At 34.0% G+C, this 20005-nt stretch overlaps 2 protein-coding genes across 2 annotated transcripts in view; both read right to left on the reverse strand.

Annotated features, from left to right (window-relative positions):
- Positions 1-4410, reverse strand: part of LOC18051264 (endoplasmic reticulum oxidoreductin-2) — a 4688-nt gene extending 278 nt beyond the window's left edge. Inside the window, exons 1-9 of the mRNA XM_024190968.1 lie at positions 3924-4410; positions 3564-3695; positions 3061-3319; positions 2530-2640; positions 1906-2051; positions 1469-1573; positions 1080-1282; positions 648-771; positions 5-71 (exon numbers count right to left, since the gene is read on the reverse strand). Coding sequence (XP_024046736.1) covers positions 5-71; positions 648-771; positions 1080-1282; positions 1469-1573; positions 1906-2051; positions 2530-2640; positions 3061-3319; positions 3564-3695; positions 3924-4097 — 1321 coding nt within the window. The 5' untranslated portion in view covers positions 4098-4410. The remainder of the gene's footprint in view (positions 1-4; positions 72-647; positions 772-1079; positions 1283-1468; positions 1574-1905; positions 2052-2529; positions 2641-3060; positions 3320-3563; positions 3696-3923) is intronic.
- Positions 4411-6483: 2073 nt separating this feature from the next.
- LOC18051862 (glutaredoxin-C9) lies at positions 6484-7160 on the reverse strand. Its single transcript, XM_006448950.2, has 2 exons — positions 7061-7160; positions 6484-6930 (listed from the first exon to the last, which is right to left on the reverse strand). The coding sequence occupies exon 2, from the start codon at positions 6904-6906 to the stop codon at positions 6499-6501; it is 408 nt and encodes a 135-aa protein (XP_006449013.1). The 5' UTR covers positions 6907-6930; positions 7061-7160; the 3' UTR covers positions 6484-6498.
- Between the last annotated feature and the right edge of the window lie 12845 nt (positions 7161-20005).

Here is a 20005-nt window from a genome sequence, read left to right on the forward strand (position 1 = left end):
AGTTTAACAGATTCTGATAGTCGATTGAGGAGATTCATCAAGGCAATCACTTCATTCCGTTGCAGCTGCAGCTGAAGATTAACACAGAAAACCTCAATACAAGGTAAAATGACAATGACAGAAGGAAAACTGAAACCAGCGAGTGGTAGCTAATAGGAAAATTATGCACTTGTTGCCAAAGGAATATAAAAGAACCGTAACTGCTCAGAAAACAATGGGTACTTTATTACTGATCTTACACTTGATAAATTGGGTGGACAATAGGTATATACAAGAAGATGAACTTTCCTCATCCCTTGTTGCACTGAAGTTTGTTCTGAATGTATTGGAAATATATTGATGTGGGCACAACCTCTATTTGCATGGCTTAAATCTTGCTCAGAAACATGTGTTCAGATGTATCCTACATGCAGTTGTCTTGGTTCATATCTTGCCAAGACAACTTCAGGCTAGTGTCGCATACTGACCTCTCCTATTGCCATTTCTAAGACTATTATTCAAAGTACAGAAGAGAAGTATACGGTAAAAAGGTGAAGTGCCAAAGGAATCTGCCTTACAATGTTGGAGCAGTGTTTAAAACATGGTTATACATAAAAAAGGAAATTAGAATGTGAAGTTTCAAATCTTCCATTCGAGGTGATACTTACAGTTTGACTCAAGTGTTCCTCACCATTGACAGAGAAGAGGATTTTCAATGCAGTACCAAGACCAAGAACCTGAAGCTTCCCCCAAAGTCGACACTTCTCACAACCAACACAATCCATCAGTGCGCTGCAATGAAAATGAAAAAAGTTATCTCATTTCCATAAGGACAAGGCATATTGTACCAGAAAAAATAATAATAATCAACCGCACAAAAAGAGAAGGGTTTGATCAGCAAATGTATATTTGAAAGCAAAAACAAAATGTGGCTTTATGGTACTTCATCAAAAAATGTATAATGTTAGAAATGAATTCTGAGCTATGAAGGTCTGATAGCAAAAAACCACTTAAGTAATCATGGTTTTATCATTTGAAAAAAGAAAAAATCCACATTATAAGAAAGATCAACAATTAGTCTAGAAGGATTTGAGCATAACCTAATGTTTCTAAATTGTCCCTGAATTTTCTGTTTCAGTTCAGGTCCCCGCTGGCCTTTCCATAACTTAGCCTCATCAAAGGGGAGTGGGCATGCAGCTTGCAGTTGTGGATTATAGAGAAGCTGTTTCATTAAGGACTGTGTCTTCAGGTCCTCCATAGGGTTACCAGTTTCATATTCAGCCTGTTCCAGGTACTCTGCTGCCTAAAATGCATTCACAAACACTGTATGGTCAGGTTTACATCAGATGTTTGAAGAAACTGAAAATCCAATGAATTTCACATAAAACAAAAGCAACTATTTCAGAGATGGGACCATCATTTGGTAAATATTTTGGAGTATGCAATCCTGTAAACAAAATTTGACTCATTTATCAAAGTCGATTCTCACCTTTGTCACAGCTCGGAGGACAAAAAGGAATGTGAAGTACAAGTTTCTAACTCGATCTGGATATCTTAAAACTCGATCATACATCAATGTGAGATTTTGACCCCACTGAAATTGCAAAAGAAGACAGCATAAGATAAACAATTAGACCGCTTAGATCACCATTATGTATATCTATAATTTAAATAACACAAATGCAAAAGTCTCCATAAGCTACAAATTACTAGGCCTGGGTTGAGGCTTCTTATCTGGAAACCTTACAAGTGGCATTACAAATTCTTATGAAGGGAACAGTCTAAATCATTCAAGTCAAATAGATTCACAGTGCAAAAGAGAGTTAGAATTCAAGCTGCAGATACATAGAGGCTCAAAATTTATACAAACATTAACAAATTTTAAGACTGCACCAAAAATTAGTTAGCAGGGATGGAAATATATACCAAATTGTTAGCTTCATCAAGAAGATAATCAGCAGCAATGTGGATCGAAATAGAAGAATGAAGACCAGATATCAATTTGTACAATATCCTTTCCTCTTGGCATAAGTGTTTGGATGGATCTGCAGTTGAGGTAGATAATGAACAGACTGTGTCATTGTGAAAACAAGGATGAAGAACTAAATTAAGACCCTCTAGTCTTAGTAGAAGGGAAACAGCCTCAACAAACATGAAATAACAGAAGCAAGAGACTAACGTAAAACAAGTTTGACAGCATGACCAAGTAGAAATGCGCAACAAATACAACGAAAATCATAAAAGCAAATAATCTTGCAGCAACTTTAAAGAAAAAATTCAAAAGTCGGATAAGGAAGATATCACATCACTTGATAAATATTAACTTCTAAAAGATTCAACACAAGCAGAGGTATTGTTTCCGAAGTACAAGAGAACCAGAAATAGTACATGTGAGAAAGGCCATAAAAGAATAAAGAGAAAAGCTAGAAGAAGCAGCAAAACCATCATAAACCAAAAACATGAATATTACAGCTTATCATAAAATAAAAACAATTTTGGCTTCAAACAACATATGAGATGCATGCATAAAGAGAGGCAGCATGAACTCACATGTAGGGCAGTTTTCTGAGTAAACAGCATCCCATATCCTTCTAGCTGATGGACCAGTGTAGCCAGTATAACGTTCAGGATTCAGTTGGAGATTTACATATGTCATCTCAGCTGCAAAAGGAAATGCACATCACTTGCTACATCCATACTCAATTTAAGGGGAGATAAACAACCGAGTTGTCTAATCAGAAGAGATAAAACTAAAAGAAATGTACATTGAATCTATTGATACGGATTATCGTTATATATATATATATATATAATTTTTCTATAGTGCGGGCACCCTTATTATTATTATTATTATTTTCATTTGGACACACTTTAAAACCATGGGGTTTAAGAGAGTTAGTTTTTAACTCTTTTAAACCGCACAGTTTAAGAGTGTGACCACATTAAGAAAAATGCGAGCGAGCATGATTTTATATATATATATATATAACCAACTAGCAAGCTTAAAATGCAACAATTTCATGCTTATAACAAATTAAAAATAAATATGTGGTTGTGCTTGAATACAAATGAAAGACTAACCATTGTCAGTTTCATCATCATGAGTCCATGGGTTGTCGGTTTCTGTCCAGCCTCTGAAAGCCTTTCTGTCTAGAGTGCGATCCACAGCAGCCTCTGGCTTTCCTTCTTGACACGCAAGATCATCAGATGAGAGGCCACGAATGAAGGGCTTCTTAAAACTTTCTGGAAATTCAGTTTCAGGGCATTCACAAACACTGCAGTCCCGGAGACGGCACATACCATCATCAGGCCAGAAAGGGCAGTCACACCACAACTTAACCTAGCACATACACCAACAGAGCTTTATAACTATCCGATTCCAGTGATTGAAGGTAAGTGAAACAACAAAATTGGAAAAAAAAATGGAGAACTAAAATACATCAAGAAATGAGCAGGAATCAGAAATATTTCTCATCCAGCATTTTTGAGACTAACTTCACTTTTTTAAGTTATGAATATTACTTGCGATGGCATTTTGGCTTCAATTTTTAGCCTATTTGTTTCATATGGAATCATAAACAAACCTTAAAATATCGGAAAAATGGAGTTTTAACAAGCTCCTGTAGTGAAGGATGCAACACTTGCTCATTCAGCTGATTCACAGTCTCGTAATCACAGCAACAATCCTCCACCACGCCGCTGTACTTGTCTTTCTCCTGCACAAAATTCAAAATTTGAATGCAATTAATCGCTCAATCAAGCAAATTGAATCAAACTAACACAATCTAAACAAAATGACAGCACTTATTTATCTAATCCGATCTTTTTAAGCAACGAATTCATAAATGTGAATTTTACGAGCAGCTAAAATTGAAAAATAAGCAAAAAAAAAAACAATGCGAAAGCAAAATCATTATCGACATTTTAATTTAATTTCGTAATACCTGAGCACAGTGACAGCTCTTATCGGCCGGTGCAAAGTGAGATAAATTTGGTGATTTTAAAGCATAAGCCAAGGCTACGGCAATCAAAATCGCGACTAGAGCGCCAACTAATAAACTCCATCGCGTTTTGTAGCTCGTGTCTTTCTTCTTCTTTTCAGCCTCTGGTTCCACCATTGGACAGTACTAAAAATCTCTGAACGGCCTAATAAAATCAACCTTTATCTGTTTGGTTTCCGAGAAATTGAAAGGGATAAACAGAAATTCGAATTGGCAGCTTAGCGCTGCTGTTTCCTTCTGCGTATTGTATGTATTATCTTATGTCATTAGTCAGTAATTAAAACAGAAGTTATTAACATATCTTTTAGTCAGACAATAACGGGATTTTATATATAACTATAATGTGACTGAAAACTAAAGAGATCAAGGGAAAACGATGGGCGTTGAACGTTGATTGCTGATGGTTTTTGATCGTCTCTTCTCGCTTTCCGTGAATTCGAAGCAGTTAAAACAATGGGCAAGAGCAATTCAGGGTACCAAAAGACCGCAAGAACTCTCGTGGGTCAGGCCTGCACCCAAACTTTATTGGGCTTTTATTGGGATTTCACGAGTTTTCTCGGTTGCTCATTTTGGGCTTAAGTGCATTCGGGAGCTGATATTTCCCCTCCTCGGCTTTTGTATTCACACCCCACTTATTACAAACAAATCGAAATGCTTGTCTAAAATTCAAATAAACTTACACAGTCTGCATGGCCAATCAATTCAGTCCTTCCAAATGAGGAGACAAAGCTCAAATTAATTTTTGTTGCCTCTAGCCTCAGGAGCGTTAATTATTTTATTAAAATGATTCGGGATAGAAAAGCCCTTGCCTTTTTTTCTTTCCTCCCCTTAGTTCAAACTTGGATGGCTAGTGAAGAAAATTACTTAAAAACCACTCGATGATACCCTAATAGAAAAAATTACTTATTCACGTAATTACAAAAGTAAATGCTAGAATGGTAACATATGTCAATTAATATTGTCAATTTTTGATCAACTTTCATTTGTGCACACCAAAAAAAAAAACCCTTAATTTAATCTTATGTGGTCTTCGTGCCAAACCTCTCAATTGTTCATCTAAATTAATGTTGCCTGTTAGCCTACAAATGTAATGAGTGCCTCAGTGGGCGAGGACATTTCTAGATCTGATTTGTGGAAAGCAATAACAGGCCAGGGGCTAATCAAGGGGCATATAGAGTAGTCAGATAGTCAAACAATGGGTCAACAAGAAAAACTGAGAAAGAGGAACGCACAGTTATTGTGGAGTGGAGAGATGATTGTTTGAGGAGGAGATGCATGGGAGATCACATGCATATATATATATATATTCTGTTTCTGGAAATGAGAAAATCATGGTCAAAATTCGTAAAATCTTACTTATGATATCACAACGGATTTTCATGATATTATTAATAAATTCTTTGAAAACGAATTCGAAAGCGATTGCTCTCACAATGTAATTATTTTTCCTGCCATCCTATATATTGCTGTCTTTATCTATCTGAATCCGATCGTACCAACTGCTCGAAGTGATCTGCATGTCTGGTGATAAGGTTAGTTCTGGAACGAAGTATATTTTCGCATGTAATTATCTGTTTAGAAGGTTTAATTCCATAAATATATTAACTCAACCTATATTTCTGCAGAATATATATATATATATAAAACAATAATAACAATTATAATAATGTCCAAATATATGCTGCACTACCATGAAAAAGTTTCCATGATATCATTGGGGTTCTTTTTTGAAGAAAAAAAAAATTAAAAAAAGAAAAAGTTATTGTTGTTACATGTATCGTTGAAAACACTTGAGCAGTAGCAGGCAATGATCGATGGAGCTCTTTTGGACACTCCCTTTTCTGGTTAAAGCTGATATACGGAAAAGGAAGAACATCACCTCTACTCTATATGAACCCTAGCTATAAGCGACGGTCTAATTTTCAGCATATAATAACAAAAGATAACAACAACACGTGGGATCCGCATATAATAAGTTATAATTTTGCATATTAACCAAGATGAGGCACCAAAATACAATTAACCACAACAAGATACCGTTATTTATTACTTACTGTACGGAGAATGACGTACTTGTCACCATTTTTCTTTCTCGGGCAAACCCACGGCTTTACCACCATATTTTCCGGCTTAGATGATTATTCTAAATTTGTTTTTTAAAAAAAAAAAAGTGATGAACTAATAGTGTTGCTGCTTTTACAGATAGACAACAGAGCGGAGTTATGATTCTTTAATTAATAACAAGCTTTAACTTGTCTGATAATCAGATTTTATGAACATTAATAAGCAATATTCAAATCTATATATAAGAAATCAAAACATATACTGCTTAATTAATTAATTAGTCATGGGGCCGAGCCATCATCTTTCTCTGTACAATAATCGCCAACTGCTGAACGCATTAAACTATAGAGTTTAATTTAAAGTGATTAAATACTTAAGTTGCCTACCTAAGCTAGCTTGCAGAAAACAAAACAGCATACTTTTTTTTTTTTTTCTTTAGACCTAAAAATAAAGTTCAAAGCCAAAGGGCACCGGCGTCTTTGAGGAGAGGGACCAAGGTGCCATTGATATGGCAAGCCATGAGAGTCTCAATCCCCCCAAGGAACTTTCCACCAACAAAGATAGCCGGGACAGTCTGATGCTGGCCGTTGGATGAGAGCTGGAAGAGGACGGCCTGGATTTCACGTCCGGCAACATGGTGGTCGAGCTCGACGATGGTGGGGCCAACGCCAAGGCTGAAGAGGAGGCGCTTCGCTACAGTGCACATGCAGCAACCGCTTATGCTGAACAAAACGACGGCGTTGCTGGAGGCCAGGTGGGTCACTATCTCGTAGGTCTTCTCAAGCTTCATCGCCGCTGCTGCTGCTGCCGATGATGATGATGACGATGAGGCCTCGCTGTTGAGTGTCATAGCTTTCGCCATTTGGAGTCCGGCTTTCTTAGCAACCTGCATCGATATGGAGTTTTCTTAGAAATATTAAATGATATAAAGAAAGATTCGAAAGATTTTGATGATGTTTGAAGAAAAAAATAAAAATAGAAAGCAGTACTGCAATATTAGAAAGTAGAAAGTTTACTGGAGAGACTCAAGGGTTTCGAAGTAGTGTTTATGGAGATTCTGGAAAGCTACGGTCAAAGTTGTGATAGAGAGCTTTAAGAGGAGCGAGATATGCAGGTTTTAACTTCTATAATTGTGGGCACATCAATTGTATTACACATACATATATATAGAATTGTATCACAGTAAAGCTGTCGTATACATTTATACGTTTTATATTTTTAATTGAATTAGTCTTAATTTATGTTCAATATTCATCAATATTGCAATTTTCAGTTGCGATGCCCCAACAAATTTGGCAAATTGAATTTCTTAATGTTAACTAGAAGTTGAAGTTGCTGTTTTGTGATTCAATTTTTTAATGGCATTGACTCGAGTCTTATTGTGCGCTGTTGAATAGAAAATTCGAAGTGAAAGGGGTCAAATACTAAAGAACAAAGCAAGTGCTTCGGATGAAGAACAACGGGTTCCTAGGGTTTTGCAAATTTACGAAAAAAATAAAATGGAACAAAACAAAAGATAAATAGTGGAGAGAAAAGAGAGGGACAAATTCTGACGACACTAGATCCCTATATCTGGCTTTATTTTCTTATTCGATTTGTACGGATTCACAGTCCCCTGAAGCTAATGCCTAACAGTAATAATCATCCACCTTCAGAATCAGAAGCATGCCTTTCCCCGGCCAGTATGGCATGGCAGTATCCCTTCTTCTCTTAGACGTGCCTGTTAAATAAAATTATCAAGAAGAATACAATGAGAGAAAGGGATGCCTTGAGAGGTAAATTTTTTTTTTTATTAACCGTAGTTAATTGAGTTAAATATGAAACTAAAATTTAGAATGGTGTAGAAATATTAAAAACTAGTGATGACTACTTGCATTTTTAATATTTTAGAATTAGTTGGGAGAAAATTTTTCTTAATTATAATGATAATGTATTTGAAACTCTGAATACTTGTTAGTAACATGTTTCAATAGTTTCAACAACATAAATTTTTCAATATCATCATTCAACTACTCAATCCGGTGGCTAATAATTGTTTCTTCTGAGAGTACAGACGGCTTGATCTCAGCCTCAATTTTCGTGTTGCTGGCTCTCATCCCTCTGGTTCAAACATTAGTGACCGGTCGCAAGTATTGTAAGTGGCACTCTAATCGTTTTCTTTTGTTAGCCTTTACTTAGTTTGTTCTCTTTAGTTTACGTTCTCTTTCTTTTTTTATCATTAAAGGGCTCTTAAGAGAGCTAAGACAACACTAATCGGGAGTGTGTAACCCCATGAACATCATTAATCAATATACTAAGCATATTTGGAGGAATAGATTGAAAACAATGAGTTTACGTTCTCTTTTATTATTATTTTTTCTTTTTCATTTAATGGTTGTTTTTATTCTTCAACTTGGAAGATTTACTCTATATCCTCCTCCAAATATATTCTTCTACAAGTAAGAAAGTCTTGTCTAACCCCCCACCCTATGATGATTTTTAACTGAAAAAATAAAATCATTCAACTGCTCAATCCAAAAACTTAAGTGAGGCTATTAAGAAATATTATAATAAATCATATGTCTTCTCATGCAAAATATAGAGCGGAATTAGGACAAATATAAATTTCATGAGATTGAAATGATCAGCAACTGACCTCGAATTTGGATTTCTATTATCGTGTTAATTAAATCATTTCATCCAAAAGTTTAAACAATTAAACAATAAGGTTTTTTTTTTTTCAGATTTTATATTTTATATATATATATATATATATATATATATATATTAGAAGGATTTTATATTATATTTTAACTTCAAATTTTACGTTACAATTACAGACAGACACATACCAACACAACGGTTTTACAGTACAACTATACCGTTTTAACCCTCGTTTTCTAACATGCGCCAGTCAAACAAAGCCAGTAGAGCCCTTATAGTGGGACCCATGTGGGGCAGAAGAAACCAGTGAAGCCATAAGATGGTGGGACCCATGAAGGGCAGTGCCCCAAAATCCCAACTGAAAAGGATTCGTGTAGAGTCACATAAAAAGACAAGTGCTGTATGTACACATAATGCATGCAGGCGTTGGCTGATATTCGCGTGATCGCCTGTACGTTGCGTTTCAGTTGCAAGTGAAAAAGAAGGTTGTAGATTTTTGTGTGGCGTTGGAGAGAGTGATATGGTTCTGAATATGGTAAAATAAACCGACAAGCCGACAAGAAACGCCTGAAACGCCGTCGTTAGACGGTCAGTCTATCGTCTTCTCGTGAGTAGGGACAGTGACGCCGTCGGATTTTGCTATCGTTATCAGTTATTTCCTTTTTTACTCACGGTTCTCACCCCTTTACCATCCTTCAAAAATTTTATTTAAAAAAGATAAATAATAAACACATTTTTTTTCTTTTTTTCTTTTTCAATGGTCAAAGATCCCAGTCAGGGAATTCATTTCATTGTCCTGTTTTTGCCCTTTGGACCGACTCTCGTCTCTTCAGAAGTCATATTATGGGCAGCGCCTAAAAGTTACAGAATGTGTCCAACAGACCGCTTATCTATGCATTAAATAAATAACAAGGTAATCTTTTTTAAGCAATTTATTCAAACGTATCTTTGATAATGTTATTATGCGTAACCCGTTACGTTAATTATAGATTCAAATTAGTTATTAGTACTATATAATATATGATCTATGTTCCATTTTTCTGTATTATAACTGCGGCCATTGTCAGCTTTATAACTTTCTCGGCCTACATTTGTCGAAGTTCATCATCATGTCCGTGAGTAACAAGTGAATGGTTCTTTTTGACTAGTCAGTCTAAATATGAGGATCGGATTTAATAAATTAAAATATTATAAGAAAATTTTCAACAAATAAACAACAATCACAGTAACAACTGTGAGTGCGTGTGTGTGTGTTTATGTGTGTATGTATATATATATATGGCTATGCTAACGTAACTTAGGCCAGATACAGCAACAGTGCACAGTAATAGGCCCCGCTATTGTTGTTGTGTCTGGCGTCAGTTACGTTAAAGTTTAAACGTAATTTAGCCAGCTCATATACACACACACACACACATACAATGTAATTTGTTTGATACAGCGCCCCCCAGTCTAAATTGAAAATGTTTTTTTTTTAATTTTATTACGCCTTGAGTTTATTTCTTGATATCCAAATTAAGCTCGTGTCGTCCTATATTTTAAGTTAACGTGCTTGTTTAATCGTTATATTTATTAAAAAAAATACTTGAAGACACTCCTATTGTTAAATATACATTCCTACTATAACTTTTTCTTTCCTTTTACAATAATACTTCTACAACAATATTCTTGGAGAAATTAATGAAAAAAAAGAAGATAATTTATCAAATTGAAATTAATGAAAAAAAAAAGATAATTTATCAAATTAACTTTAAAATAACATAAAAAATTGCACAAACTTTTATATTATTATTTTACTTTTATGACTAATTTGGTAAATTAATTATTAGTAAGATTGTTGCATAGGTACAAAAAAATAGTTCTTTCACATTGATATTTACTGATTAATTTGCTAATTAAATTTTTTTATAGATAAATTAATTTATGTCAAGAGTATGTTGAAGGGGTAAGAATCTTATATATTTTACGCCAAGGTAGTTCGAGATTCTTTTAAAAATATGGGTGCTAAACGAGTACTTAAATAAAAATATAGATACTAATTGAGCATTTACCGCCCTCCCACCCCCAACTTTTACCCAAAAAAAAAAAAAAGGAAATGATATACACCCTGCCCCAATGCAATAAAGCTATATCAAACTCACTAAGGTAGATTAGTTCAACTTTTATTTACTTTTGCTTGGGGCTGTGGAAGGGTTGGTTGGTGGGCTCTCTATCGTTAATTTTACAATTGTACATTTTTTTTTTCTAGATAAAGTACGGTGATACGAGGTAATGTATTAAAATAAAAATGAACAAATAAACCTATTAAGGAGACATAATAAGTTTTTCCCCTCATTAAATAAATATAGCTAAAACTAAATAAATCTCTAAGTAGAAAGATAAATAAAATGATGTATAATAGTAGTGGGAGTGATGCTATAATCATAGTAAGTATCGCAGTATTCTATACTCAATGCATCATAAGTTGCATATCAGTCATAAAATTTTGGAGAATGTAGCAAAAAACTTGGAAAACTTGGAGATTTTTCAACAGAGAATAGTGGGGGCTAGAAGCATTGTACAAGACAACACCATATGTACTTGTGTTGTAATCGTTCTCTAATAATTAAGATTCTATTTCCAACATTTTCTTTTCTTTCAACAAATAATCTAGAAGAATATTTTAAACTAGCTTATCTATATATTAATTAATAGTATATAAACATAAGATCCTTTACAACTTAACACATAATATATAATTTACAACAACTTTCTAATACAAATGGATTATAATTAGAACATAACCCAGAAAGAGGAAAAAAGCAAGATGACCCAAAAATGAAAAATAAAGAACCTGAGATAGATATATATAGCTGATTTTCATCATGATATGCGCGTCATGCTATTCCACACGACACAAACAGTGTAAGCAAGAAACCTGTAAATGGGATTGAAACATGCATGCAAAGGGTTTCTCACGTAAACATTCCAACAAGAAGTTGTGATTTCAGCCCTACTCCTTATCCTCCTCCAGACATGATCGATAAAATAATTCTGGTTTCTTGTTGCAACGATGGCTGCCGACTGAACATATGCAGAGGCAGCTCTCTTCACTAAATGGTTTCTAATGGCGATACTCGACGAGTCGAAATCGTAGTTGTTACCCTCATGATTGCTTGCATGGGTTGCCGGAGGTGAGTTTATGATGATATCCTTCAAGCTTGTGTATCTAAGATCATCTTCGACGTCAGAATTGTCCCTTACGCTCGAAGAGTTTCTACTTATTTGCAGGGAAGGGAGTTTCTTGAGCTTGAGGAGTTCTGTTTCCATGGTTAAAAGGCATTAATGAAAGTGACGGGAGAGTTGCAAAATGTGGCCATGCTGCTGAGCGAGGAAAAGTTTTTGATGGAGTGTGGTGAGTGAATTTATGGGGATGTTAGAATTAGGGTTTGGTTGCGATCAATGGAGGAAATGAGATTGGTGTGTGTGTGTGTTGTACACTGTAGTTACAGAGTTTGTTGAATTTGATTGTTTAGACTTTAGAGAGAGATTTGGAGGAGTTTTGTGGTTTAATTCGTTCATAATATGGGTTAGAAATTAGGGCGATCCTTTAATTTAGGATAATGACCCGGACAACTTGGAATCTGCATCTGCTGTTAATTGCAAGTTTAACAAAGTTGCAATTTAATTTAATTTAATAAATTAGTTTTTCTCATTAAAGTTTTATTTTTCTGAACGATCCATGTCACCCTGTATGTGTGTATATATATACATATATATAGAGAGAGAAATGTTTCAGTTCAGAATTTTAAAATGCGGGAAAATGTTGAAAAGTTTTAAAACCGCATGATTTTAAAAGTTTAAAACTGTAAGCCTTTAAAGTTGTGCAGTTTTAAAGTTTTCCTAAACTTTCCCGCACTTTAAAATTTATGACCAAAAAACTACTATATATATATACACATTAGTATTTATTTTTTAATTTTGTATGAAGATCATAATAGCAAGAAGTGAAGCAGCGTACTGATTTCTTAGGCTTTGTACCAATCTAAACAAATTTTGAATCAAAATTTGATAAATGGGCTATGTTGGGCCCAATTATTGTGAACTCAATTCACCCAGGATCCCCGTGATTCGTAACAATAAAACACACATTAAAATCAGGTAATTACCCTTTGAGAGAAAAAAGGAAAAGTAAAATCAGGTTCCAAAATTTATGTTAAGTTTACAGAAATTATATAAATATAAAATACAAAGAAAGAAAATGCCACCCTAGAATATATATAAATAAATGTTACTTGGAGATTTTTTTTTTCTTTTATATATAAATTGATACATTCAATGAAAGCTACCATGGTTCATGATTATTATCGCTAATCATAATTAACAATCAGAATTCGTTCAAATGAAAAGAGAGATTTTTGATAAACGTTCAAATCATGTAAAATTATCCCATATTCGGATAAAATCTCATAGAAAGCAGAAATTAAAGAAATATGCTTTATCTACAATTACATAAAGGATCGATGTAAGCACGTATTGTATAGTGCAAAACTCTCTGAGAAAACTGAAAATGTCACTTACCTTTTAAATAACGCACTCGATAGTCAACAATTCTTAATTTTAAAGTGGATGATTTTGGTCACTCAGTAGAGGTGGGAGAATTTTCTTCTGTTAGTACTTCAGTGGCATACTTTGAGTATGTTACAGAGCTTTAGTTGTACATTTTCGTCATGTTGAACCTTGGGAAAAACTTAAGGTGTAACTGTGATACTGTGTCACAATTGCATCCAACCGTTGAATGTCAATAAATTTTATTTATATAAGTGCATCTAACAGTTAAATGCAATTAATACACCATAGCCGGACCCTGAACTTTGATTATACATCATCAAAGCTTTGATTATTTTGTATATACTATATATGTATAGAATAAGATTTTTTTGTAATAAAAAAAATGCTATTTAATGACTTGCACAGAAGTGAAATTACAAATCATGATGATTTTAACTTCAACGAAGGCGACGGAATATGACCCTTTTTTTTTTCCCAAGCATGTACACATAGTCAAGTTGGGCAATACATTGTTTTCAATCGAGGCTTAATCTAGAGTCGACAAGTCTTCAGTTCTCAAAAGAAATTATTGCTCCGCCTTGCATGTATTGGCAATGATGGGTGATTCGAAAAGATTTGTTTTGAATTTAAAATTAGCATATGACCAAAATGCCACGGATGAACCTACCCATAGAGAGAAGGAATGCTGTTGTGGTATTTATTCTTGGGGATAATTTTTAAAAATCTCCCCTGAGGTTTAAGGTTGTTGCAAGTAGATGGTAAAAATTATTTTATTTGTAAAAGACCCCTTACCGTTAGTTAAAATTTTTATTGATTAACTGTTGACTTTAAAAAGACAATATTACCCCCAATAAAAGTTTACCCCCAATAATAGTTTACGTCAGTTAAAATTTCCTTAAAATCTTAAAAAAAATAAAATTACAAACTTAAAAAAAATTATATTTTATATCAAATAATTAAGATTTGTAATTTTATTACAAACTTTTAAAAATTATATTTTTATATCAAATAATTAAGATTTGTAATTTTATTACAAACTTAAAAAAAAGTTTACGTCAGTTAAAATTTTCTTAAAATATTAAAAAAATTAAAATTACAAACTTAAAAAAAATTATATTTTTATATCAAATAATTAAGATTTGTAATTTTATTTTTTTAAGATTTTAAGGAAATATCAATAACTTGATCATGGTGAAAATAATTGTTTTAATTACTTATGAAATTGTAAATATTTAGAATTATAAATATTGGGGGCAATATTGTCTTTTCAAAGTCAACAGTTAGTCAATGAAAATTTTAACTAACGGTAGGGGGCCTTTTACAAATAAAATGATTTTCACCATCTACTTGCAACAGCCTCAAACCTCATGGGAGGTTTTTAAAAATTACTCTTATTCTTGGTAGTAATTACAGTGAAGTTACTCTTTTGTAGTCTTCACTCTTTTGTAGAACACTGATGCTAACTGTCATATCATAATAATAAATATAGATTTAATATTTATTTTTATGTTAATAAAGTTATCAGCACTGTTTCATTTCTTTATCTTTCTCTATTTCTCATCGCTGGTTGCGTAAATTTTATAAGGGTAAAAGTCTATTTAGTTAATGTATTTTAAGATAAGTAATTATTTAATTTATATATTTTTAAAAATATCTCAAAATATTTTTATCGTTAAATTATTAATACTTCTACTATTATTTTTTATTTATTTTAGCTTACTTTTATAATATTATATTTTTATAATAATTTTTTTGTTTGAACATTAATAAAAAGAAAATAATTAACTTACTAATTTTACCTTAAAAAATGAAAATAAAAAATTTATATTAATTTTTAATTGTCAAAAATTATATGCGAACTACCAAGTGTGTAAATGATCCTTGTAAAAAAATTACTATAAATTTTATTTTTTATTTTTAGGGTTAAATTAGTAATTTAATTATTTTTTATTAATGTCTAAAACTCTAAATAAAAAAATTATTATAAAAGGGTAATATTATAAAAGTAAGCTAAAAGAATAAAAAGTAACGGTATGGGTATCAATACTTTAACAGCATAGACCAAAAGAATAAAAAATAACAGTATGGGTATCAATACTTTAACAATATAAATATTTCGAGGTATTTTAAAAAATATAAAAATTAAATAGACACTAATATTAAAATATAGAGACTAAATAAATTTTTACCTAACTTTATTATAGTAAATTTCCATAAGGTTATAAATTGCTCTGAACGTTGTAATTAGCACAATAGCCGCCTGCATGGTGCACAGTATCATTTATCCAATAATAAAAAAGTTGGCTGTTGACTGTGTCCAAGTGTTTACATTTACAGCAAGGAAGGATGGTTATAAAAGCTGCTGATTATTTTTTCTTGCCTTTTGGGATCAAAAGAGTGAAAGCGAGTTGGACAGTCCTTGTCAAAATTGCTGAACTTTGGGCAAAAGCTAGCAAAGAAAGAAATTAAAGTAACTTTTAGAGAAAGCACGAAGAAGAAAGAAAATGACCATTGACAATGAAATGATCCCATTAGCTTTAGGAATCATTTAGAATACTAAAGAAAGTGTTTTTTTTTTTTAATATTGTTTATACAGGATTGTAGGTATTACAATTAATATTTACACACAGATTCTATAATTGGGACCTTCATCGTAGCATGTACTCATCTGAAGTGCTGTTCAAATTCTTCAAACCCTCTCAAATATTTGAGAGTTGTCCACTCTACTCACATTTCGTGAGGAATAGACTGGCTCCACTCAATTATGTGATAATTGAGGAAGGATTGTAAATAAGCCTCATAAATACTTTTATAGAGGCTCGAACCCTTACACTCATTATTCTAAGTACAAGGGCTCTCCCACTGAACCAAAGGCCCATTGGTAATACTAAAGAAAGTGTTGAAAAGTAAAAAACGTGCGTGAGAATTGGGAGAAAAAGAGAGATAAAACAATTCAGGAATCTCTATTTATAATGGTTATCTTTTCAAAGTGATTATAACCACGTCATCTTCAAAATCAACTTCAAATATCAATTTAAGAATTTGTTTTGGAGCAGATTTTTTATTCTTATGATTTGGAGTCAAATTTTGAGCTGCACTCATCCTCATCGTGTTGATTAATATTTGTTGCGGCAAATTACCACAATTCCAATTTGATATAAAAAAAAAAAAATTAAAAGAGGATCAGTGATTGACCATAACTAAATAAGGGGAAAAAATAGAAAAGAGATAAGAAATGAATGGATAATATTGGGATAAAATGAAAGGTAGAGAAGGTTGCCATTTGCCAGTGTAAGATGTGATACAACAATGGGTGGTCCTTAGTCTTCTCCATTATGATCAACAGCATGAAAAAGCTCCTGTAAAAGCAAAGCAATAAATACTTGTTTGTTTTAATTCCTTTTGTATGCACCCGCGTGTGCTAAAAGAAACCTATAAACCTAATCAAATTCAAAACAACATTGATGCCAAAGTCAGTATATAATTTGAGCTGAAATTGTGTTCGTAATGACTTACCGTAATCAATGCCGCGGATGATGTATGGAATCCGATGCCAAGTAAATGATTAATTGAAATGCCAATTTAGGAACTTATGGCCAACTTCCACTTGAACATGCATCAGCCTCTCTTGTTCAAATTAAGAGCACCGTGGAAGCAAAAATAGAAAGTGCTTATTTTATTTTATTGTCCATCCGTCAAGTTTTGATTTATCAAAATTCGACAACCTAACTTTTTGATTTGTCAAATTAATTCTATAACCTTCTATAATTGGCGGTTCAGATTTGGATGTTAATCAAAATGTTTAGGTGTCAATGCCACTAACTGGCCAATTAAGATGACCTACTTTGAATCATGATTCATCTAGCTAGTTGCCATTTTTGAAAGCTCATTAATCTCATCTTGGTTTGTCCAAGTAGCATGGTATTGGTAGGCCAGAGAGAAAGACATGCGTTTTCTTTATGAAAAGGATTTCAGATTGAAATTGAGTATCAAAAGGATTTAAAGCTCTCTCCTTGAGTCCTTGTTTCCACAACTTTCCAAAAAACTTTAATTAAAAGTAAAGAGTCAGGTAATCTGAATTCGGCCGTGTGATCTCCCTCAAACGAGTAATCTGGCTACGTACCAAAATGCCATCTCAATGACAAATATATCCACTATCACTCGGTGCTGGCATACTGTTGAGTCTTCCACTTGCTACACAATGGGTTGCAATTCTAGTACATCTCGCTAAAAGCTTACACGGACTATGAATATCATCAGCTCATCTAGTTCACGGGACAGTGACACTTTAATTTTTGAACATGCGTGTTATCTGCCATTTCAAAATTCATCATGAAAAGCAGACCAAAAAAATTAAATAAAGAATGTACGGCCATCTCATTCTCATCAAGGGAAGTGGGTGATCTCAAAATTCTGTCCTTGAGTTTTTGGTGTAGTCTGTAACTTAACTACCAGTACACCAGACGCTTAATTAAAGCTGCATATACCTGTCACAATTTTACTGGGTGATAGACTTTTTTTTTTTGCAGCATCTATGAATGCAATTCTTTTAGAACTTGGCTTCCTCCATCTCTTCTCCTGATCACATGCTGGCTTTCGGGCAGATTCATATGTACAGGTTCAAAATCCTATTTGTATCAACTTTATTTAAAGTAACACGTGGCATCACGATCCTAAATTACGTACCGAGAGATGCTAGGATTAGAAAAAGCAAGTCCATGCACCTGCTCTCATTATGACCATAACCCTGATAAGATTATCGGATTACTAGGTTATTAAAAATATTTAATCACTTAATTTTAACAACTATTTGATTGGGTTGGTCAAGCACATCTTTCCCTTAATTCTAAGATGGATAACTCAAAATCTTTCTAATAGTTGTGAGAATATTTTCATTTATTACATATCTTGGTTTTGGTGGGTTTTACTTATATGTTACGCTTCGATTGGATATAACACACACATTACCACTTGGTTTTCATTTGATTTCTCAAGTTAATTAATTAATAATAAACTTATGTACTCAAAAAGTATGATTGACGATGTGTCATGCTAAGTTGGGTTCGGCTACAGTGTAATAGTGGTACCGCTGTTAGATTGTTATGCCGCTGGTGAGCACACCGAACAGCAAGGTTTCCACACTTTTCAAGCAAGTGCAAGCTCCCAGAATTTTAAAGAAACGAGTGAATGGCAAGAGAGAATAGAGAGAAAATTTCAGAGAAGAAGAAGAAACTGAGTCCAGAATTTTATATATCCATCAAATACAACCATGGAAATACTTATAGCAGCAAGAATATGCTCACAGCTGTCAAAACTAAATAACAACCTCTCTCTATAACAAAAAATTATTCTCTAAATAGCTAAAGCCGTTAGAAACCGAATCCTCTGCTCATATATGCTCAGTGTGTGTAATCCTTGAACCATTTGGGAGGCTTCCTTACGCGACTTGGCTTGATGTTATCTTGGGGTCGGTTTTGGATAGCCTCACTTGAGTTTGCCTGGGCCTTTTCCTCGCTATTGATAGAGCTAGCTGAGTTGGGCTTGTCTAACTGTAATATTGGGGTTGTATCACCCTCCACTCCTTGAGGAATCACCTTGTCCTCAAGGTGAAAATTCGGGTACTGCTTAGTGAATTCAGAAAGAGCTTCCCATGTTGCATTCTCAGGAGCACAATCCTGCCACTGCACTAAAATTTGGGATTGTGGGATGCCATGAACCAACACTTGACGTTGAGCACAAATAGCAATGGGAATAGACATAGGCTGGTTATTGTAAGACTCGCTAGGTAGTGAATGAACTTGTGAGGCATCCTGACCATGAAACGGTTTAAGAAGTGAGATGTGAAAGACTGGATGAATCTTAGAGTCAGGAGGTAAATCCAAGCGATAGGCCACAGCGCCAATACGCTCCGTTACTCGAAAAGGACCATAATATCGCTTCGCTAGCTTGTTGGATAATCTGTTTGCAACTGATATTTGCCGATAAGGCTGCAACTTAACCAAAACTTGATCCCCGACCTGAAGCTCTAGCTCACGGCGATGAGCATTAGCCTTTTGCTGCATTCTATGTTGAGCTGCTCGCAAGTTGGTTTTCAAGGCTGTTAGAAGGGCATCACGTTCCAGCAGCAATTCATCAAGTGCTTGGATTGAAGTAGAGCTCCCGGTATAGGAAGGGATTACAGGTGGCTCACGACCATACAAGGCCTTAAAAGGAGACATTTGGATGCTTGTATGAAAGCTAGTGTTGTAAGAAAACTCAGCCCAGCCTAAATAATCGAACCACAATGTCGGTTTCGCTTGTGTGAATACTCGCAAATACTGCTCGAGTCCTCGATTAACAACCTCTGACTGGCCATCCGTTTGAGGATGATATGCTGTACTATGCTTCAATGTGGTACCACTTAACTCAAAGAGTTTCTTCCAAAAGCTACTAAGAAAGATAGAGTCACGATCTGAAATTATGGTACGGGGAAAACCATGGTGCTTAACAACCATATCAGTGAATAAAACGGCTGTTTTGCTTGCTGTAAAGTGTGTGGGTAGAGCACCAAAATGAGCTGATTTTGTCAATCGGTCAACAACAACTAAGATAACAGTGAACCCATGGGAAAATGGTAAACCTGTAATGAAATCCATGGTAACTTCCTCCCAAACTAGTGAAAGTATAGGCAAGGGTTGAAGGAGTCCAGCTGGTGCCTGAGTAGAGTATTTTGTTTGCTGACACAATAAACAAGAGGCAAGAAATAACTCCACATCCTTGCGCATATT

Source organism: Citrus clementina, unplaced genomic scaffold (assembly GCF_000493195.1).
Source record: "Citrus clementina cultivar Clemenules unplaced genomic scaffold, Citrus_clementina_v1.0 scaffold_2, whole genome shotgun sequence".
NCBI classification, from domain to species: Eukaryota; Viridiplantae; Streptophyta; class Magnoliopsida; order Sapindales; family Rutaceae; genus Citrus; species Citrus x clementina.

Bases quoted from the DNA above. Each gene is read 5' to 3' on its own strand.
- LOC18051862 (XM_006448950.2), bottom strand. From the start codon at position 6,906: ATGGCGAAAGCTATGACACTCAACAGCGAGGCCTCATCGTCATCATCA.